Source organism: Oryctolagus cuniculus, chromosome 2, assembly GCF_051225735.1.
Source record: "Oryctolagus cuniculus isolate XC-2025 breed Fujian yellow rabbit chromosome 2, ASM5122573v1, whole genome shotgun sequence".
NCBI classification, from domain to species: domain Eukaryota; kingdom Metazoa; phylum Chordata; class Mammalia; order Lagomorpha; family Leporidae; genus Oryctolagus; species Oryctolagus cuniculus.
In genome coordinates this window covers 20,385,752-20,408,240 of record NC_142868.1, presented here as the reverse complement: position 1 = coordinate 20,408,240, position 22,489 = coordinate 20,385,752, and the positions used below count along the sequence as shown (strand labels likewise).

The 22,489-nt window shown below is 45.2% G+C and overlaps 1 protein-coding gene and 1 long non-coding RNA gene across 4 annotated transcripts in view; one reads left to right on the top strand and one right to left on the bottom strand.

Moving 5' to 3' along the window:
* Positions 1–4,587: 4,587 nt before the first annotated feature.
* On the bottom strand, positions 4,588–5,587 carry LOC108178911 (uncharacterized). Its single transcript, XR_011386203.2, has 2 exons — positions 5,199–5,587; positions 4,588–4,818 (listed from the first exon to the last, which is right to left on the bottom strand). It is a non-coding gene; the product is annotated as an uncharacterized LOC108178911 (long non-coding RNA).
* Positions 5,567–22,489, top strand: part of SEPSECS (Sep (O-phosphoserine) tRNA:Sec (selenocysteine) tRNA synthase) — a 35,715-nt gene continuing 18,792 nt past the window's right edge. Inside the window, exons 1-8 of one of the 3 annotated variants that reach the window (XM_008274685.5) lie at positions 5,567–5,875; positions 6,563–6,717; positions 8,835–8,953; positions 10,214–10,372; positions 11,747–11,900; positions 15,776–15,878; positions 22,002–22,131; positions 22,268–22,359. In XM_008274685.5, the coding sequence (XP_008272907.4) occupies positions 5,567–5,875; positions 6,563–6,717; positions 8,835–8,953; positions 10,214–10,372; positions 11,747–11,900; positions 15,776–15,878; positions 22,002–22,131; positions 22,268–22,359 (1,221 nt within the window). Of the gene's footprint in view, positions 5,876–5,926; positions 6,020–6,562; positions 6,718–8,834; positions 8,954–10,213; positions 10,373–11,746; positions 11,901–15,775; positions 15,879–22,001; positions 22,132–22,267; positions 22,360–22,489 lie in introns of those variants that run through there. The other 2 variants (XM_089327021.1, XM_089327022.1) reach the window with 2 other exon arrangements.

Sequence of the window (22,489 nt, the reverse complement as noted above, 5' to 3'; positions counted from 1 at the left end):
AGTGACCAATTTGTAGGGGGCTAACACGTGTGTTGCCATGAGAACGAACCAGGTGGTCATAAAGGCTAATCAGAGTAGCAAGTTTGGCTAAGAAGCTCTAGAATTTCGGAAGCGGCCGGCATTGCAGTGTGGCTACCTGCAGCACCGGCATCCCATATGGGCACTGGGAGTCCCGGCCGCTTCACTTCCACTCTAGCTCCCTACCTTTGGCCTGTGAAAGCAGTGGAAGATGATGCAAGTGCTTGGGCCCTTGCTACCCACATGGGAGACTGAGTAGAAGCTCAAGGCTCCTGGCTTTGATCAGCTGAGTTCCAGCCATTGCAGCCATTTGGGGAGTGAGCCAGTGGATGGAAGACCTCTCTCTGCCTAAATAAATAAATCAATCTTTAAAAAAAGTGTGTGTGTGTGGGGGGGAATTTTTGAAAGCTTTGCTAATTTTAATTTAAAAATATCATTGGTTCTTTCAACCTCTCCAAAAGATTGTGGGTAGTGAGAACAATGTAGTTGTGAGTAAAGGATAATACCTTAAAGACTTTCCATAAAAGGCGGGTGTTGTGGCGTAGCAGGTCAAGCCACTGCCTGCAATGCCAGCATCCCTTATGGGTCCATTTGAGTCCCAGCTGCTCCACTTCCAATCAAGCTCCCTGCTAGTGCACCTGGGAAAGCAGGGAAGGATGGCCCAAGTACTTGGTCCCTGCAACCATGTGGGAGACCTGGAAGAAGCTCCTGGCTGCTGGCTTTAACCTGGCCAGCATTGGCTATTTTGGCCATTTGAGGAGTGAACCAGCAAATGGAAGATTTCTCTCTCTGTTTCTTCCTCTGTCTTTGTAAGTCTACCTTTCAAATACATAAATCTTTTTAAAAAATAAGATTTTCCATAAAGTATGTGCCTTGGTCACGATATAGAAGTTGTTCTGACCCAGGCTGGAAACATAAAATCAAGCAGCTTTTAGAGACTGTGAGGGCTGTAGCTTTTTGGCAAGGAAACACTGCAGAGCACTCTGTAAACAGATGTAAAGAGACTAAAATGTATTTTGAAAAATCAGTTGAAGATATTAAGAACAGCTGTGGAAGGTTTGGTTCTGGGCCATGTCCCACTTCTATGGACTTTCCAGGATTGTGCTGTTGACAGGTAACAGACGACCCCAAATAACCCCTGCTGTAGTTTTGTAGTTTACCAACTTATGTTGATTTAAGCAACTAATTTGTCTGGGCCGCGATGAGTAGTTTCAAGGAGAAGTGTAATTTGTACTGGAAGTCGTCTGATGCCACCCAAGGACTGTCTTGGGAGTTTCAAAGATTCACTGAATGAAGGGAACAACCAGAATTTTCCCATTCTTCCTCTCCAAAGTCGTAAGCTAAACAGTGATACTTCATAATCATCTCTTTTTTTAAAGATTTATTTATTTATTTATTTATTTGAAAGTCAGAGCTACACAGAGAGAGGAGAGGCAGAGAGAGAGAGCAAGGTCTTCCATCTACTTGTTCACTCCTCAACTGGCTGAAACGGCCGGAGCTGTGCTAATCCGAAGCCAGGAGCCAGGAGCTTCTTCCAGGTCCCCCACGTGGGTACAGGGGCCCAAAAACTTGCTACTATTGCTTTCCCAGGCCAGAGCAGAGAGCTGGATCGGAAGAGGAGCAGCTGGGACTTGAACCAGCATCCATACGGGATGCTGGCAGTACAGGAGGCAGCTTTACCTGCTACATCAGAGTGCCGGCCCCCATATTCATCTCTTCAGCAGTTGCAGAGGCCCATGAAGTGAGGGTTTCACAAGGAGCACAGATGGCCAAGGCTCATCGTTGGTTAAGGCTGCTGGTTTGGCAGGACGCGCTTGTTAGAATATCTCTTCTAGCCTCCGCGTCACCCCCTTTGGCATAGGTCTTTTCCTTTATAATGATCACCAATCTAAGAAATGGGAGTTCATCTCAAAAGTTCTTTAATTTATTGTCCAGTTTTGATAGAGGCTTCAGCAGAGATGAAAAACCTGCTTTCCCCACAACGTATCTGTAAGTCTGTGCTAATCTAAAAGCATACTCGCTGTCTGAATCGATGTTTTCCATCTGCTCTTGGCTACCTGACAGGCTGTAGGCAGTGCAATACATCCCGCAGTCAGGCTGACTGTCTCTGGTAAAGGACTACATTCTAAAGGACTATGAGAGCGTATCCGACTTTATCATCTCCAGTTTCAATTTGGGGATACAAGTCATCAACAAATAATATTAGGTCAAGGTTCTCAGTGGGATTCTCTAGTAGAGCCGAATGAAGTACAATTTCTAGCTGAGAAAAGATAATCATAAAACCTCATTTCTAATAGCAGGAGAGGAGTGTCAGGATTCAGGACGCTGCAGTAGCAAATAGTAATTTGAGCGGCAGAGAGTAATATCACTAGAGGTTAATTCACTATCTGAGAAGAGTTGTGTTTTCACCGTGTGCGACTTTGAGATCAACTAAATAACTCAGAATTAGTGTAGCAGAGGCATTGACAAGTCTTTGCTTGTTTGTTTTACAGCAGCTGTTGTCACAAGAGAAGTGGGCTACATTTTTGCAACCAGGTCTAGGGTGATGTTATATATTGTAAGCCTTGGATATTTTGTTTTTGAGAGGAGGAAGAAGAGAGAGAATATATCTCATATCTACTGATTCACTCCTCAGATGCTTGCAAAGTCTGGGTTGGGATGGGCTAGGTCAAAGGCAGGAGCTGGGAACTCAATCCAGGTCTCCCATGCGGGTGGCAGAGATGCAAGAGGTTGAACCATCCCTGCAGCCTCCCAAGGTCTGCATTGGCAGGGAGCTGGAACTGGGAGGCAGAGCTGGGACTACCACCAAGCCACTCTAGTACAGGATGCAGGTGTCCACGGAAAGGCCAAATGCCTGCCCCAGCCTTGGGCTTGCTTTCCCTCTCTCTCTCTTGCTCTCTCCCTCCCTCCCTCCCTCCCTTCCTTCCTCCCTTCCTTCCTTCCTTCTTCTTTATTGTTCCTATGAAGTTAAAACCTCAAGGGCTTTCCAGATTACTCATGCACAAATAAACAAGAGGATTTTTGTGGTTGGAGATGCCCAACGAAGGAAGCTGCTGAAGAGCAAGCTGCAGGTTAACGGTGGCCTGTTCTGTGTCTGGGTCCCCAGAAGAGAAGGTCTGTTAGTCTACTCACAACGAGATGTTGCAATCCCAGAAAAACTTCCTGCAATATCCAAATCTAGAAGCCTGCCAACTGTCATCTCGTGAGAGGTCTAGGGTGACTTTGGATAGTCTTGGTCTATCCGACAGTGTTTTCCTCCTTAGATGGGGCACATCCTAAGTGACAAAACGTGCCTTGGAAAAGCTGTAATTAGTCTGCTGAAAGTTTACATATCTTTCCTGCTAAGGCTGGGAGTAAGTAAATAGAGTTCTTTGTGCAAACCTGCTTTATAAAGTTTTAAATTCATCAATTTTTTAAATTCAAGAGACGGAGACAGAAGGAAGGAGGGAGGGAAAGAGGGAGAAAAGGGAAGGGCTGAGAGAGAGAGCGCAAGAGCGAGCACGAGATCTTCATTTGCTGTTCACTCCCCACATGCCCACAATGGCTAGGACTTGCCTGGGCTGAAGCTGGGAACTGGGAAGCAAACCCAGGTCTCCCGTGTGGGTAGGAGGAGAGGAACCCAACTACCTGGGCCACCACCTGCTGCCTCCCAGGACCTGCACTGGCAGGAAGCGGGAACCGGGAGATAGAGCCAGGAATCCAATCCAGGCACTCTAGTATGGAATGTGGACATTCCAACTGGCATCTTGATCGCAAGGCCAAATGCTCACCTCACAAGCCTTCTTAGAATATGAATAAGGTCGGAGATCCTCTGTGTATTCTGTTAGAACTGATTCACAAGGGAAAACCAGATCTTTCACAAGCTGTTTGAGCAACTGGGAAAAACAGGCAGGGCTTCAGCAAACTCCTGGGGCATGACTGCTGTTCTGCTTTCCTCTCCACGTGAGGGCTCAATGGTACTATTGTACAGGTGGTCAAGGGCACATGGCAAGAGGCAGAGCAAAGACACATGGCTGTGAAACAAAATGGCTTTCAGAGGAATTGATGCCTAGACACTATTTGGCCTGCATCCTACAGGGAATCAAGGGGAAAATCCAGATTGTTCTAAGACCCTGAAAAATATCCTCACCATTTGGATTCCTTATTGGTGAGCCTGGAGTAGCCTGAGACCTGGTGCAGGATGGAAGAAAACCTTTGCCCGTGAAGCTTTCAACTACTGCTCTGCTCCCTTCCTTTGCTCTGTGTTCAGAGTGGGTGCTCGGCTAACAGTTTGGTAGACTATGTCTACTTTCCAGGCTCCATCCCAATTACTTTTCTGTATCAGTAAACTTTTAAGGCCATGTCAGGTATATAGTGTCAGATATAGTGTCGAGACCTTTATCTGGGTCACAGATTAAATATAATAGAGAAGGCAAAGGCTATCTAGGACAGACACAACGGACTACGGACACAGTCTCCTGGAACTTTAGGAAATAATCCTGGCATCCAGTTGTGACTTGTAGCATTTGCTGATTTCTGTGCTGTAAATGCTCTCACTATAGGTAAATCCAACCTACCAACATGAGACTCTTTTTTTTTTATGGTTTATTTATTTTTTGATTTATTTATTTGAAAGAGTTACACAGAGAGAGGAAAGAGAGAGAGAGAGGTCTTCCATCCACTGGTTCACTCTCCAGTTGGCTACAACGGCCGGAGCTGTGCTGACCCGAAGCCAGGAGCTTCCTCCAGGTCTCCCACGCGGGTGCAGGGGCCCAAGGACTTGGGCCATCTTCTACTGCTTTCCCAGGCCATAGCAGAGAGCTGGATCGGAAGTGGAGCAGCCTGGACTTGAACCAGCGCCCAAATAGGCAGTGGCTTTACCCGCTACGCCACAGCCTGGCCCCTAACAACCAGCTCTTGTAACTGAGTGCAGACAATGCTCGTAGGTTCGAACACGCCCCTGGGTGACTGCGATGTCAAGAACAGCTTTAGGCTCACCTCAGAAGGCCGCAAGGAAACTGCACGCAGGGACCCTGCCCTTTTAATTCTGTTCCTCCAGCACTTACTGCTAGGTTGTGCAATGCTCAGTCCTACATTTACTCAGTTTTACTATCTTCCCCCGCACCGGCTGTTTTCTGGGCACCATGTTAGCCTCTTGGCGGACACGGCAGCAAAACCAAGGCCCGTCCTGTAGAGTTTACCTTGCGTTTGTCATGTTCGGGTGGTGGGTGGTGTCACCGGGAGAACCTCTGTAGTCACTGCCATTTCCCAGGGCGTCGTTAACAGAAGGGAAGGTGCACATGGAAGGTTCTGGAATCGGGGCGCAGCTCTCAACCATCCAACGGGACTGAAACACGGAGCGCTATAGCAAAGTCTTTCTTCAGAGCGGCCCGCGCAATTGCGCTCTAACCTCAGCTCCGGGGTGCAGGGGGCAAAGTCCTTCCTAGCAGCCGTCATCTTCCTCAGCCTCGAGCCCTGGGGTTCGCCAGGCCAAGCAGAGGCAGCCAGGCGGGGCGAACTTCAGCTCAGCGCTTTCGCCCGCCGCCCGCCGGCGCGGACTCTCCCGCGCATGCTCAAACACTCCCTCTGCGGCCCGGGGGTTCGCGCATGTGCACAGCGAGGCGTGCTTTTTGTTGTTGGGTTTTTTTTTTTGGTCCTAGGGCCCTGCCGTACCGTCCAGGGGGCGAGCTGCATTCTGGTTCCGTCTCGGGTCTGGCTTGTGGGACTGGTTCTTCCGAGTCCCCGCCGCAGTTGCCCCGAGGCCATGAACCGCGAGAGCTTCGCGGCGAGCGAGCGGCTGGTGTCGCCGGCTTACGTGCGGCAGGGCTGTGAGGCCCGGCGCTCGCACGAGCACCGCATACGGCTGCTTCTGGAGAAGGTACCGAGGGGTCGGTCCGCTCCCCAGCGCCGCGCCTCCTGCGGGGGTGCTGGGTCCGGCTCCGCTGCCGGCTGCCTCGACTTGGCCCTGGCGTCCGTCGCGGCGTGGCCAAAGCCAGCGGAAGGCAGAGCCTGTTCCTAGAGGGTGTGTGTGGGGTCGGGGTTTGGAGCCACGCTTTTTCTGCCCTGGGCTTGCAGAAGTGAGAGAGTCCGGGTAGCTCACTTTGTTTGCGGCGAGGGCAAAGGTCGCCCTGCCTCCTTTCGCCACCCCGGGGACTCGTGGCACACCTGGTGTTTGCCAGCCACGGTGTGCCGGCTCCAGCCAGGGCGCCTGCACCCGACCCCCGCGGGGCTCGCCCCGGCCCGCGGTCCTTGACTTAATTTCACTCGAGTCTGACGACCCCCCGTCTTTGGCTTGAAGACGCTTCATTGAGGATCGGGTGTGTTCTCAGTTACTGTAACCGGTTGCAATTTTAAAATCTTAGTAAACCTTGCATGCACGCGTCACTTCTGGCCGCCTGTGGATAACCTGTTGGAAGTTTTCTTCATAGCGCGGAATTCGTGTCTTAACATCTGGAGAGCAAGGGGCATGGCAAAATAGTTGGAAATTCTTTGACGTGGGATTTTAGGGATCGTTGATTCTCTTATATAATTATAAGCTTTTTTTTTTTCCTTTCCTCTCTCCAAGGGCAAGTGTCCGGAGGATGGCTGGGATGAAAGTACAGTGGAACTCTTCCTACATGAACTCGCAATCATGGACAGCAACAATTTCTTGGGCAATTGCGGTGTGGGAGAAAGGGAGGGGAGAGTGGCCTCTGCCTTAGTTGCTCGCCGCCACTACAGGTATATTGCTTGAAGCGGCCTCGCGCGAATTCCTTTTTATAAACTGGTGGCGGTATTCATCCCGTTAAGTTACAAGCTGTAACCGCTTCTTTCCTGTGCAAAGGGAGGTGCAAAACACTTTATCTGAGCAGGTGCTTTTCAAAACCAGGAGAGCAGAAATTCTGGTATTCGGTGGTCCCCGTGTCGGGTTCTGGCTGTGACCAGCTCAGGCTGTACGCTCTGTTGAGGGTGTGACACCTGACCAACCCATTGGGATGTAAGAGTTTAAAACACGTTAAGGTTGTGTGTTTTCTCAGGTTCTGTCGGAGAATGGTTTGTACTTAGAACGTTAAAACATTGTTGGGTCTGAATTGAACCCAATTTTATAAGTACCTCTCTGTCGCAGGGGGTGTAGGAAAAGGTGTGTTACAGGCATTTTTTGCTTTTGCATTATGGGAGAAAGCTTTTCATCAATTCTGATAACCACTCAATGGATTGTGGTTCCAAATGTGATCATTTAGGAGTATTTCTTTGACTGCAACCTTTCTGTGAAATATATAGATAGATAGATAAATATACAAATAGGTAGATAAATCTCTCTGTCTCTCTCTCTAGAGATAGAATCTCTGTCTTTCTAGAGAGAGAGATAGAGAGATAGATATTTCTTAAGAAGTCCTAAGTTCTGTGGTTTTAAATCATGACGACATTCTTCTGGGCACAGTGGAATTTTATCTCCGTGAAAACCATTGCAATCAAAACTAATAATAGGGGTGGCTGTTGTGGTGCAGTGGGTTAGGCTGCTGCTGGGGACACCCCATGTGGCAATGCCATCAAGTCCCAGCTCTACACTTGCAGGTCAGTTAATACACCTGGGAGGCAGCGGAGTGTGGCCCAAATACTTGGGTTTCTGCCACCCATGTGAGAGTCCTGGATGGAGTTCCCTCTCCTGGCTTTGGCCTGGTCTGGCCCTGGCTGTTGTGGTCATTTGGGGGATGAACTAGTGAGTGAAAGATCTCTCCTTCTTCCTCTCTGTCACTCTGCCTTTCAAATAAAAGACATAAAAAAAAAAAAACTAATGATAATGTGTGTAGAACTAATAATAATGAATGTAGAACTTGAGTGAAATTTTCATGATTAATGTGCGGAAAAGATGGCTAATATTTGTAAAAATAACGCCTTGTGTAAGGTTTTGGTGGTAAGGAAGCATGACACTAGTGTTCGAGAATAATCATACTTAGTATTAATGCTGTTTGGCTAATCAAGTTACAAAAGGGCTTTTTTAAGGAGTAGTCAGAGGTATCTATATAGTGTATAATGTCATCCAGCATGAAGAGAGTAGATTTGCACATTAATTTTTTTTAAAGATTTTATTTATTTGAGAGAGAGTTACAGAGAGAGGGAGAGATGAGAGAAAGGTTTTCCCTCCACTGGTTCGCTCCCTAGATGGCCGCAGCTGCTGGAGCTGAGCTGATCCAAAGCCAGGTCTCCCATGTGGGTACAGGGGCCCAAGTACTTGGGCCATCTTCAGCTGCTTTCCCAGACCATAGCAGAGAGCTGGATTGGAAGAGGAGCAGCCGGGACTTGATCCGGCACCCATATGGGATGCCAGCGCCACAGGTGGAGGCTTAGCCCACTACGGCACAGTGCCGTAGTTTATGAAATATGGCCTGCGCCGTGGCTCAATAGGCTAATCCTCCGCCTTGCAGCGCCAGCACACCGGGTTCTAGTCCCGGTCGGGGCACTGGATTCTGTCCTGGTTGCCCCTCTTCCAGGCCAGCTCTCTGCTGTGGCCCGGGAAGGCAGTGGAGGATGGCCCAAGTGCTTGGGCCCTGCACCCGCATGGGATACCAGGAGAAGCACTTGGCTCCTGGCTTCAGATCAGCGCCATGCGCTGGCCATGACGGCCATTGGAGGGTGAACCAACGGCAAAGGAAGACCTTTCTCTTTGTCTCTCTCTCTCTCACTGTCCACTCTGCCTGTCAAATAAATAAATAAATAAAAAAAAATAGTTTATGAAATCTAACAGTCAGTTACTGCTTTTGGTGTTTTGTTGTTGTTGCTATATTTCCATATGTGTACGTTGGATCGCTTAGAACACCGAATGTGTTTCTCTGGCTTTGGCCCGTTCTTTGCTTTAGGTTCATTCATGGAATTGGACGATCTGGAGATATTGCTGCTGTGCAACCAAAAGCTGCAGGCTCTAGCCTTTTGAACAAAATTACCAATTCTTTGGTCCTGGATATCATGAAGCTGGCTGGTAGGTACTGTGTTAATCATGAAACTTCTCACTGACCAGACTACACACCTTTACCTAATTTCTTTTACCGATGTCTCTTTACAAAAAGAATGAGTGGCTTTTGAAAAAAAATTATGTATTTATTTATTTCAAAGGCAGGGTGACAGAGGAGAGGTAGATTTTTCACCTGCTGGTTCACTCCTGAAATGACCGTTAGAACCAGTGTGGGCCGGGGCAAAGCTAGGAGCCATGAACTCCATCCTGGTCTCCTCCTTGGGTGGCAGGGATCCAAGCACTTGGGCCATCCTCTGCTGCCTTCCCAGGTGCATTAGTAGGGAGCTGGATGGGGAGAAAAGCAGTCAGGGCTTGAACTGGCACTCCGCTGCAAGTGTGGCTTAACCTGCTGTGCTGCCCTGCACCCCCCCCCCCTTTTTTTTAAAGATTAAAAAAAATTACTTGAAAGGCAGAATGACAGAAGAAGAGACAGAGCAGGATTGGCGTTGTGGCGTAGCAGGCAGAACTGGTGGGCACCGGTTCGTGTCCCGACTGCTCCATTTCCTATCTAACTTCTTTCTAATGGCCTGGGAAATGCAGGGGAGGATGCCCCAAGTGCTTGGGCCCCTCCATCCATGTGGGAGACCTGGATGAAGCTTCTGGCTCCTGGCTTTGGCCTGGCTTAGCCCTAGGTGTTGTGGCCACTTGATAGGTGAACCAGCGGGTGGAAGCTCTCTCTCTCACTCTGTGGTGTCTCTGTAACTCTTTCAAATAAATAAATCTTGTTATTCAAAAAAAAAAAAAAAAGACGAGACAAAGAGAGATAGCTTCTGTACACTCATTCACTTGCAGGTTGCCTGCAACGTCCAGGGCAGGCCGGGCTGGAGCCAAGAGCCAGAAACTCCGCCTGGGTCTCTCGTGTGAGTAGCAGGAACCCAAGTACTTGGGCCACTGTATGCTGCCTCCCAGGCTCGTTGTCGGAAGCTGGATTGGAAGTGGAGGAGGGACTCAGTTTCAAGCACTCTGATAGCACATGTGGGCATCTCAAGTAACCACCGAACCTGCTCTGCCTCAGTGACTGTCCCTCCTGAGTAGCTTTTGAAAAGACACAGGAATAAGAAGTCCTTTAGAATAAGAAAATCAGTGAGCTTCCTGAGATCAAGAACAGGAAAGGAAGCGCTGGCAGCTATAATTTTTAATACTTGATAGAGAAATATGTCATTTCTCCTGGGAGGATGCTGGGTTTTGAATGGGGGAATTTATTGATGTTTTGCTTCCTGTTTGTAGGTGTCCATTCGGTGGCCAACTGCTTTGTAGTTCCTATGGCAACGGGTATGAGTCTAACCCTGTGCTTCTTAACCTTACGACATAAAAGACCAAAGGCAAAGTATATCATATGGCCACGGATAGACCAGAAGTCGTGCTTTAAATCCATGATCACTGCAGGTAAACGAAGAGAAGTGACATATGTAGTGTTTTAAGATCACAGTTACAAGATCTTAGACCTTTTATATACGAGGAGATAAGTGAAAATTGAGTATGTCCCTTATTTTTTGAAAACCTGTGGCAAAACGTATATAGCAACATTTAGTGTATACATTGCTTTATATAACATTTAATTTGTGGATACTTAATTATTTATTAAATGCTATGTAGTAATTTGTACGGAAGGTTTGATTACATGCAGGTTAAGTTGAAAATTTGAAGACAATTTTACGTTTAAATTATAGAAGACTCTTGTGCTCTGAGCTGAGTCAGTGAACTCCTGGCTGCTGAAATGCATTACGTTGTACTTTAGAGGTAAAACATTAAGTTATGGAGATGTGTTTCAATATTTGAATTATATTATTATTTATGTCTTATCTACAAAGTAAAATGACCTTTAAAACTGAGTTATTGCCAGAGAATGAGCAGATTTACTTTTTGTAGCCTGAAGTTGAACTGGACTAAGTGATTCTTTCTGTCATCAATGTCTGTGTTATTATTTCTGTAGGTATCTCTTTTTTTTTTTTTAACATTTGTTGGCCTCTCCAGAGTTAAAAGAAATTTTTTAAAAAATTTAGTTAATGTATTTGAGAGGCAAAGTGACAGATCTCCCAGCCACTAGTTCACTCCCCAGATGCCTGCAGCGGCTACAGCAGGGCCAGGCCAAATCTAAGAGCCAGGAACTTAGTCCAGGTCTCCCACGTGGGTGGTAGATTTGCAGGCACCGGGATGTGGGTGTCCGAAGTGGCATCTTAACTGCTAGGCCATATGCCCACTCCTAGAATTTGTTTTTTTTTTTTTAAGATTTATTTATTTATTTGAAAGGCAGAGTTAAAGAGATCGACACCTTCCATCCGCTGGTTCACTCCCCAAATGTTTGCAATGGCCAGCGCTGGGCCAGGCTGAAGCTGGGAGATTTATCCAGGTCTCCTATATGAATTCAGGGCCCGAGCACTTGGGCCATCATCCACTGCTCTCCCATGCTCATTAGCAGGGAACTGTATCAAGTAGAGCAGCTGGGACCTGAACTGGCACCTGTATGGGAGCTTACGTTAACTTAAACTACTATGCCACAATCCTGGACCCCAGAATTGTTCTTGTCATATCAAAATGTTAACTAGATTTGTGGTTTTAGTTGGCTAGTTGTTTTTTGCATAATTTTGACCTGCCTTTGATTAATTTAAGAATAGAGCCAGGTTTTTGTTACAAGGGGAAGGCTCATCAACCAAAATTATTATTGAGTTTGTTTGCAGAATAGCGCTGCTTCTTCAAGTTTCAAGATTTTCCCTTATTTTAGTGTCCACTAACATTTTGATTTCTCGTTGACTTGGGTAGGTTTTGAGCCCGTGGTGATAGAGAATGTTTTGGAAGGTGACGAGCTGCGCACAGACTTGAAAGCAGTGGAAGCTAAAATCCAGGAACTTGGGCCTGATTGCGTTCTGTGTGTTCACTCTACTACATCCTGTTTTGCGCCAAGGGTTCCCGACAGGTAAATGATTCCCAAACATTAACCTCCTTTAGGTGTGTGTACAAGAATGCTTAAGTGACATTTGGTGACAAGCAGACAGTTGGACTGTCCTGAGGGAATAGGCCGACCTTGTGGCGAGTTAGTATAGTGGCTTGGGAAAGTAACAGCTTGATCCAGAAAACACAGAAAGAACTCGTAGGCGCGGAGGCCACTTTGTCACGTGAGTGGATGCAGTGTCTGTTTTGTTCTTTATCCTGTTTCTGATCTCTTGGATTTTTTCCCCTCATTTAAAACAGAACTTTCTTTCCTGAGCTAAATGCTGGATTTATTTGTTTTCATCACAATCTCTACTTCTTTGATCTTAGAGTTAGTTTTTATTTATAGGAATTATCAGGATTAACAGATTTTAAGTGGAAAATTTTAGGATTATATTATATTTAGGATTATATTACTTTCCTTTGAAATTTTTTAGTAAGATTAACTCAGGTCTCCACTTAGGTATGTACAGTGGTTGCCTACATTTTGGGAATAATACAGATATTTAACAGATAAAAGCAAAATGGACAAATGTAAATGTTTTCTAAAGGATAGCCATAAATTTTTATTCTGAAAATGTAGGCTCAGGTCTGGTAATGTAGGTTTCTATTTTTGAAGGCAATTTTGCTTGTTTCATTTTAACATTTTGAGCAAAAGTGCTAGTAATTTGTCAGAAGTATATTGACTAGACGTAGCATCAAGTTATACTTCGGTTTTTATGGAATCACATTATTTGGCAGTAATGAATGCATGTTAACTTTTATAATCTTACAGGCAGATCTTAAGAGATGATCTTAAAACCATGCTCTTGAAAATTTACCTTGCTATTTTCATGAGCTTGTGAATTCTGTTGTAAGATTACATTGCATGTGCTTACTGATCATTTCATATTTGTATTGAAATGTTAAATAAACATCTATATTATTTCTTCATTGATATTCTTGATATCTAGAAAAATTGAAATGTGTTAATAAATTATCTAAAATGGCATGGATGTTTATTAGCTGTATTATTTATTCATTGTATTATTTATCCTTGAGAATAGTTTCATTTTTGTTTCTTTTTTACTGATTTTTCTGGGTGTTTATGATATGTCTGATGTAATATTAAGAATTTTACAGGTATAATCTGCATTAGAAAAAGCCATAAACTTTTCTATCAACACAATTTTCATTCATCACTTTTTAGATAGTATTATGTAATGAACTTGATTAAGTTAAAGTTTAAAAAAATAGTAACATGGTTGCATTTCTGATTTTACAAAATTTAAAAACTACATTCTAATTTTCTTACATCAAGCTTAATTCTTTCAGAATCTTAATGGATATGGCATATATTTTGTCTTTAGTAGTTAACTAATTGGATAGAAATTGTGGGGGAAATTAATTTAAGAGAAATATTTAAAAAAAGAGAAGGTTATTATTTCTTCTAACTGAAGAACCCCTTAAATCATTGAATACAGTTTGTTCACATGGAAAATGTTTTTTCTGCCCTGTTTGCTTTTCATTTAATAATTCCTAGCTATTAACATGTTTGATGAAATCAGAATATTTGAAACTACTCACAAGGGATTGTTTTTCTTTTCAAAATAGAACTTTGATGTTATCAGGGAGCCTTTATTTTTGTGGAATTCTTTGTTTAGGAGTGCTTTTTTTAGAGCACATGTGTGAAAGTGCCTTTTATTAAGAAAAGATGGGTATGTTTCAGAAGGTCTGTTTTGTTATAAAAATCGTTGATTAGTTTAAGTGACGGGATTTCTATATTGATTTGTGAGGTTTATGAAAGTGAATGATGGCCATTGCCGCAGCTCACTAGGCTAATCCTCCACCTGCGGCGCCGGCACCCCGGGTTCTAGTCCCAGTTGGGGCGCTGGATTCTGTCCTGGTTGCTCCTCTTCCAGGCCCAGCTCTCTGCTGTGGCCTGGAAAGGCAGTGGAGGATGGCCCAAGTGCTTGGACCCTGCACCTGCATGGGAAACCAGGAGGAAGCACCTGGCTTCTGGCTTCGGATCGGCGCAGTGCACCGGCCGTAGTGGCCATTTGGGGGATGAACCAATGGAAGGAAGACCTCTCTCTCTCTCTCTCTCTCTCTCACTGTCCACTCTGTAAAAAAAAAAAAAAAAAAAAAAAAAAAAAGTGAATGATAAAATGAGATGAGTTTTTAATTCATGCAACTTTAAGCAAATTAAAAACTTCTGACAGATGAACACAATAATCTCATTTCTAATTATAGTTTTAAAACATTAATTTATATCTACTAGAAAATCTATCCTGCATAATTAAATAATAAAACTATACAGTGTATATTTGAAATACATCCTTGTGGAAAAGAACTTTTAATGCATAAAAGTGCTTTGCATCTAATTTTTTTTTAAAAAATTACTTGAACAGCAGAGAGACAGAAAAAGAGACACACACAGGTAAGACAGAGCTCCCACTCACTAGCCATTCTGCACATGCTCATGACGTCCAGGGCCAAAGCTGGGAGCCAGGAATACGATTGGTCATCCGTGGCTGAGTCAGGGTTCTGGTTGCTTAAGCTTCCACTGCGGCCCCCCCAGGTTTGCACTGGTGGGAAGATAGCACTGGGAGCCGTAGCCAGGAAACAAACCTCAAACCCAGGCACTCGGTTGTGGGCTGTGGATGTCACTGTCTTAGGACTAAATGCCTGCCCCTTGATTCTAAATTTTGTTTTTAGAGATTTACTTATTTATTTGAAAGGCAGAGTTAGAGAGGCAGCAGGTGGGATGTAGGGGAGAGAGAGAGGATGAGAGAACGATAGAGAGCGCACGTTTTCTATCCACTGGTTCACTCCAAATGGCCACAATGGTCACGGCTGGGCCAGGCTGAAGCCAGGAGCCAGAAACTCCATCCAAGTCTCCCACATGGGTGGCAGGGGCGTAAGTACTCAGGCCATCTTCTGCTGCTTTCCCAGGTGAGTTGGCAGGCAGAGCTGGATCAGAAGTGGAGCGCCTGGAACTGCAACTGGCGCTCATATGGGGTGCCTGCATCCCAGGTGGTGACTTCACCCGCTGCACCACAATGCAGGCCCCCGCTTTCAGATTTTTAAATAGTCAAAGAAAGCTTTAAAAAATGAATTTTATTAAACTGTGGGATTTAGTTTTCGTTTCATTATGTTAAGACCTTCCCATTATGGATGACCTCAGTCACAAGTAGCATTTGGTGTTGTAAAGGCATGACTATTTATTATACTCTAACTGAAATTGATTTCTTTACTTTGCATAGATTTTCAAATTGTCTTAATATGAGAGGTGTAGAGTGAAAAAATAAGAGTGGATAAGAGTCGATTTAAAACCAACCACTATTTAAAAGATTCTTAAGCATTCAAGTTGCTGGAAAATGTTATTTTGGTATTGAAACATTTTAATGTTCTGTATTTTTTAATACATTAAAGTCTATTTGAAAATGCGTATTTCATGAAACATTTAATGTTAGATTTCTTAAGGTTTTTAGATATGCAAATTATTCTACAGATAACTAGCTTCAGCACATTTTAAACAGATCATACCACCTTGTGAGGGGTCATTAATAATCTTGCTTTTTATATAGGAAATTTTAAAATGATGCAATAGTTAGCATCTACATAAATTTTCATAGATGCATTTTTTCACATTTATTGGTAATATTAATTTAAAAGCTTTCTTAGGTTTATTCTAGAGTGCTTGCTATGTGTTTCCAAGCTGCTGAATTATATGCTAAAGTACAGCAGAAATTTCAGTGTTTGTCATTTTTTTTCCTGGTATACTTTAAGGATGGCTATTAAATTAGAGCAGAGTTTGTACTTTGTAATTTATAAAGCACAGGACAAGTGTGTCTTTCTGTTGAATATTTATGTTTATAGAGTAGAAGAGCTGGCTGTGATTTGTGCTAATTATGGCATCCCGCATATCGTCAACAATGCCTACGGACTGCAGTCTTCCAAGTGCATGCATCTCATTCAGCAGGTAAGACGCTCAGAAGACAGTCAGGAGGAAGCAGGTTCTGACGCGGCACAGGGCTGCTGCCTTTCCCTACAGCCAGATGAAGTAAAACAAAAAGCAATGCTCCCTGCTTCAGGGTATCTGATAGTCTCTCAGTAAAAGTCATTAGTATGATATTAATTGGACTGATTTCTTTGGTAGTCCAGAACTGATGTAGAACTATTTCGCCAACCTAGTTTGTTTGTTTATTTATTTATTTATTTATTTGAAAGGCAGAGAGAGAGAGAGAGGTCTTTCACCTACTGGTTCACTCCCCAGATGGCCGCAACGTCCAGAGCTGTGCCAATCTGAAGCCAGGAGCCAGGAGCTTCCTCTGGGTCTCCCATGTGGGTGCAGTGGCCCAAGGACTTGGGCCATCTTCTACTGTTATCCCAGGCCATAGCAGAGAGCTGGATCAGAAGACGAGCAGCCGGGAAAAGAACCGGCACCCATATGGGATGCCAGCACTTCAGGCCAGGGCCTTAACACACTGCACCACAGCACTAGCCCCAGGGTTATAATATTTTTAAAACAATGTTTATTATTTAAGGAATTACTTTACTTTGTCATCATAAACTGGGAATTCATTGATAAGCATTCTTAATATACATTGGCAGATTTTTTTGTTTTTATTGGCATCAGCTAGATTGTGATCATCTGTTATCATCTAAGTTCTGGTATGGGAAGTATGACGGTGTTTCCCATCCCACTCGAGAGAAGAGTCAGAGTTGTGCCCCACAAGGTTTGACGGGTTTGGGCCTCTGCTGCTTCTCTGATTTCATTTCTCCCCCATCTCCCCCTTGTGCCGCATGTGTGTACGTTTCCAGGCTTTTGCTCCCCTGGTCCCTCTGCTGGAATGCTCTTCTGAGGATTTTGTGTCTTCTTGCTTTCTTGAGCTCAGTGAGACTTTCTCAGATACCTCATCTAAAATAACACCTCTCCTCTCCTTGTTACTGCTTTGTGTTCCCCTTTTCCCATTTTAACATATTTATCAGTTGTATTCTTTAAAAGCTGTCGTTATTTGAAAGGCAGAGGGACAGAGACACAGAGATATCTTCTATTCACTGAGTCACTCCCCCAAATGCCTGCGACAGCTGGGAGTGGGCCAGGCTGATGCCGGGAGCCTGGAACTCGATTTGGTTCTCCCACATGGATGGCAGTGACCCAACTGCTTGAGCTGCCTTCCATGGTACACATTAGCAGGAAGCTGGAATGGGAGTGGAGCTGGAACTCAAACCCAGGCCCTCTGATAGACGGTATCTCTGTAGTCCTGGTTGCTGTTTCATGGCATTCTAGGAAATTCAAGTTAGCTTTGATTCATCTCAGTAGTCCTTATTGAGAATACATACCATTTTCTGAGTACCTGCCGCTGTCAGGCACCCTCCTGGGCTTCGGAAGCTGATTAATTAATCCTAATAATTAAAGGTGTACTTAGGACTGCTCCCATTCTGCACGTGAAGAAAAAAACTCAGTGGGGATGTGACTTGCCCAAGATCCTATAGTTGCCAAATATTTCATCTAGCTCAGTTGGACTGCAGAGCCCCATATTTTCCTTTAAAAGGCAAAACTGCAAGACTTTCTTGAGAAAGCAGTATAGCAGTAATGAGTCAATCAATGAAGGAAATATAAGAAAAATGTGTTAAAATTGTTGGGTGTGGAATTGCCCACCCCAGATGCTAGCGCTGCCTCTTGCAGTGCCATATTGGAGGGCTGATTTGAGACCTGACTTCTCCACTTCCAGTCCAGCCCCCTGCTAATGTGCCTGGAAAGGTGGCAGAGGATGGGCAAAGTCCTTGGCCACCTGTGTTGGAGACTAGAATCGAGTTCTTGGCTCCTGGTTTCAGCTTGGCCCAGACTTGGCTGATAGGGCTATTTGGGGAGTGAGCCAGCAGATGGAAGATTTTCTCTCTCCCTCTTGCCCTGCATTTCAAATAAATAAAACTTAAAAAGAATGGCTTAATGCTGGGCATACTGAATATTCTATATTCACATAGGCCTGAGAAGTATACTTACATTGATACTTACTGAAAAGGAGACTAATTGACTCTGGATGTTAGGACAGAATGGTAGGGACATAGCTGAGTCACAAAACATGACTATAGAACTAAGTATTTTAGAGTCAGAATGGATTGTGAAGCTTCAGAAGTAGTTGGAAGCAGCAACTTTGCTTACTAGGAATTTGAGCGAAGCAGGCATTACTTACTCAGGCTTGATTGTCAGTTCATTTGACAAACATTTCCTGGGTTTCCACTGGTGTGCCGTGTACCAGGGTCAGTGCTGGACGCGCAGTAGTAAATGCAGTGCAGTGCTTCTGGCGTGGTGCATCCTGTTGCTGTGGGGAAGCAGACAGGAAACAAGTAGGACAGGCGCGGTATGGGGTGTCACATTAAATGGAGTGAACCAAGAAGTCACCTTTGATCAGGGCCCTGAATGAAGTGAAGACTGAGCTGTGCAGGTCTCTAGAGAGAAAGAGTCCAGAGAGAAGGTGACAGCAAGTGCCAAGAGTATGAGAAAGCACCGTGTTTGCACTGTGTGAGAAACAGAAAGGAAGCCGTGTGGCTGGGCCACAGTGAATGGAACAGTGGTCTTGGGGTCTTGAACTGTTGTAAGGATTTGGCTTTTAATTCTTGGTGTGGTTGTCAGCCATTGAAGGGTTTGGAGTAATGGGGTGACAGGTGTCATGTGGGGACTAGAATGTGGGATGACAAGCTATTGGAGCTGGCGCTTTGTATAGCAGGTAAAGCCACCGCCCGCGGCACCAGCATCCTATATTGGTGCTGGTTCTCATACCAGCTGCCCCACTTCCAATCCAGCTCCCTGCTAATGCTCCTGGGAAAGCAGTGGAAGATGGTCCAAGTCCTTGGGCCCCTCCCCCGATGTGGGAGACCGGATGAAGCTCCTGGCTCCTGGCTTCAGCTGGCTCAGCCCTGGCTGTTGTGGCATTTGGGGAGTGAACCAGTGGGTGGAAGACTCTCTCTTTCTCCCTCTCCCTCTCCCTCTCTCCCACCCCTTGCCTCTTCCTCTCCTTCCCCCTCCTCTCCCCCTCCCTCTCTGTAACTCTGACTTTCAAATGAATAAATGAATCTTTCTTTTTTTAAAATGCAAGCTGTTACAGCAGCCCATGTAAAGTATATTGGTGGCTTGAACCACGTGTAGCTGTGAAGCTGGTAAGAAATGAATGGGTTCAGATCATTTTGAGCATGTTGGTGAGGTAGCTGCAGGGTGTAAGGAAGTGATATTCAGGACTCTGAGCTGGAAGAATGCAAGTACCACAGGAGTAATATTTTTGTCTTTTAAGCATGGCATTTTCTTTTCTTTTTAAGATTTATTTATTTATTTGCCGGCGCCACGACTCACTAGGCTAATCCTCCGCCTTGCGGCGCCTGCACACCGGGTTCTAGTCCCGGTCAGGGCGCCGGATTCTGTCCCGGTTGCCCCTCTTCCAGGCCAGCTCTCTGCTGTGGCCAGGGAGTGCAGTGGAGGATGGCCCAAGTGCTTGGGCCCTGCACCCCATGGGAGACCAGGAGAAGTACCTGGCTTCTGGCTTCGGATCAGCGTGGTGCGCCGGCCGCAGCGCACCGGCCGCGGCGGCCATTGGAGGGTGAACCAACGGCAAAGGAAGACCTTTCTCTCTGTCTCTCTCTCTCACTGTCCACTCTGCCTGTCAAAAAAAAAAAAAAAAATTTATTTGAAAGAATTACACAGAGAAAGGAGAGAGAGAGAGAGAGGGAGGGAGGGAGGGAGGGGTCTTCCATCCACTGGTTCACTCCCCACATGGCCACAATGGCCAGAGCTGTGCTGATCTGGAGCCAGGAGCCAGGAGCCAGGAGCCAGGAGCTTCTTCTGGGTCTCCCATACAGGTGTAGGGGTCCAAGCACTTGGGCCATCAGTGCCATCTTCTAGTGCTTTTTTAGACCATAGCAGAGAGCTGGATCGGAAGTGGAGCAGCCGGGACTTGAACCAGCGCCCATATGGATGCCGGCACTGCAGGCTGTGGCTTTACCCACTACACTACAGCTCTGGCCCAAGCATGGCATTTTCATCTAGGTTACTTAGGTTCTTGTCCTTGCTGTGTCATTGATTGGGCACTCTTCAGTGGCGCACCGTATCTGTGTTGATTTGAACCCCGGTTGATCTCTGGCAGGGCACTTCCATGCCACGACGCCTTGATTTTCTGAGCTGTAAAGTAGGTAGTATAGCAGCATCTGCCTCGTGTAGGTACCATGAGGGCTGAGTGGGTTGTGACCCCAATGAGCTTGAAGCAGTGCCTGACCCATGGTAAGCATGGAGGTGAATTCTGACAGTAATTACCATATGACAAAGTGTTTGTTTTGCTCACTGCTGCCCTAGAGCAGTGTTTGGCAGCTGACGGGTGCTCAGATAGTTGCTCTGTGAGTGAGTGAAGGAACGGACTGGTGAGTGAGCCCTTCGTTCAGTAGAACGTGAAGTGTCTGCTCTCCTTCAGCTGTTCCGTCCCTCTGTCCACCCCTCCTTGTTGAGTGGCTGCTGACCGGAGCGGGGAGAGAGGTCCCTGTGCCATTCCTGAGACTGGATCCGGCGTGCTTGCTTTCTTGCCGGAGCGCACTGCCTTCTGCCTTCAGCGTTGTGATGAGCGTTCTGCCAAGGCTGGGCGCCGGTGCTTGTCTTCCTATGACTGCTCTCGCTTAGGTTCAGCTTTCTCCCAGGAGCTGGGGGTGCTACATAAGTGTCAACAAAAACCGCCTCTGAGTGTTCCTGTTTATTTTTACATGCTGCTACTACACGTGCTTTTCAGTTATGTTTTCTGTTGGTCTTAAATACTTCTTTCCATTTGCCTGTGGTAGGGTGGGATCCTCTCTCGTCCTGACTTCTCAGGAAGTGGAAAGGTGGCAGGGCAAGGTGCAGACTTGCACAGTCGTGTGATAGCCCCTAGAGCAGTCTGCGGCCCTCGCCTGCCTGTGCTGCCTTGTGGCTGCCTGCATCTGCTCTCTCAGATTAGGCCAGCTCACTGCTCCTATTCCCCTGAGATCTGGGTCTGGTGAGACGGTGAGAGTGAAGGGCAAATGTGGTTATAATATTAATAGGAATGTAGATTGTGAATACAGATTGAAGAATCTGTGGCTGCAGATAAAGAAAAAAGCCACCTTAGTTGACATTTAGATAGTATCTCTTTTTAGGAGGGCAAAATCGAAGCGCATTGGACAGAAGGTCATAAACTGTGTTGGATGGGGACTGGAACTTAGTCTACATTTCTCGTAGTGAGGATCCAGTTTTTCCCAGGGTACTAAGTTTTCCTTTGAAGTTCATTTGCAGTGTGATGTGATCATCTAAGATTATAATATTAGGGGACTTGAATTACTAGAAACATTGCTTTTGGAATTGCCACAAGTATACAAGTAAAGTTTCTATCAGTTGATGTTAAAAATAAAATACTGCTCTTCTCCTTCGTTTTCCGAGTGGTACTGTCTCCAAAAGTGGATTGTGTAGCTGTCAGAGACAGGCTCTTAACTGTCCGGTTGGCAGTGTGGGTGGCATCAGATTATGGTGGCCACTCTTGAACTCACAGAGGCTGTTTGAAACTGCTTAGTAATTGTGGCATCACTGTGGGCATTGATGACGGATGAGAGGCATGGGAGGAATCCATTCTCTCTTACATAGTTTTAGGGCGTCAAGCTCCATTTTGATAAAATCCCCCCGGACAGATACTGGAATGCTGTCTGCCTCACAGGACTGTTGTGAGGAGAAATGATTTATGTGGGAAAGCAGGCCGTAGACTGCACGGTGCTGCTCCAGACGTCATGAGGATGACTTAAACACTTGGTTTAATACTTAACATTTTTTGACACTATCATAAAGAAAATAAAAATATTTTAGTTTTTTTTTTTGGTAAAATTTCTATGCATTGTTTCAACTTTAAAATTTAAGAAGTATTAGCAAATAAAAGAATTCTGTAAATTTGGAGGGTATAATGTGATGTTTTGATACATTTGTATGTTTTGAAATGTTTAAATCATGCTGATTAACATAACTATCACCCGACATGCTTGTCTTTTTTTTGTTGTTGTGTATTTGTTAATAGCAAGTGTTCTTTTAGCAACATTTGTAATATTACACGTTGTTTGATTCTAGGGTGCTCGGGTTGGTAGAATAGACGCTTTTGTACAGAGCTTGGACAAAAATTTTATGGTTCCAGTAGGTGGCGCTATAATTGCTGGCTTTAACGATACCTTCATTCAGGAAATCAGCAAGATGTATCCAGGTAAATAAATGAGTTGTTCTTCAGAAAAAGTAGCATAACAAACAGAAATCCATTTGTACACAGGCTACTATAATAAATCTTAATTTTCAAAGCTTACTGCTACCCCCCAAAAGTAATTTGTCCATCTTTGTTCCAGGAAGAGCCTCAGCGTCGCCATCTTTAGATGTCCTCATTACTTTACTGTCGCTTGGATCGAGTGGCTATAAGAAGTTGTTAAAGGAAAGGAAGGTGAGCACTGGTGATTTTGCATTCTGGTTATCACATTTGGACTGTGGATACCTAATATGGTCCTAGGGGATTCGCTGAGATCCAGAACCTTCTTGTTTATCTAGATATTCTGATGAATATTAGACAGGTG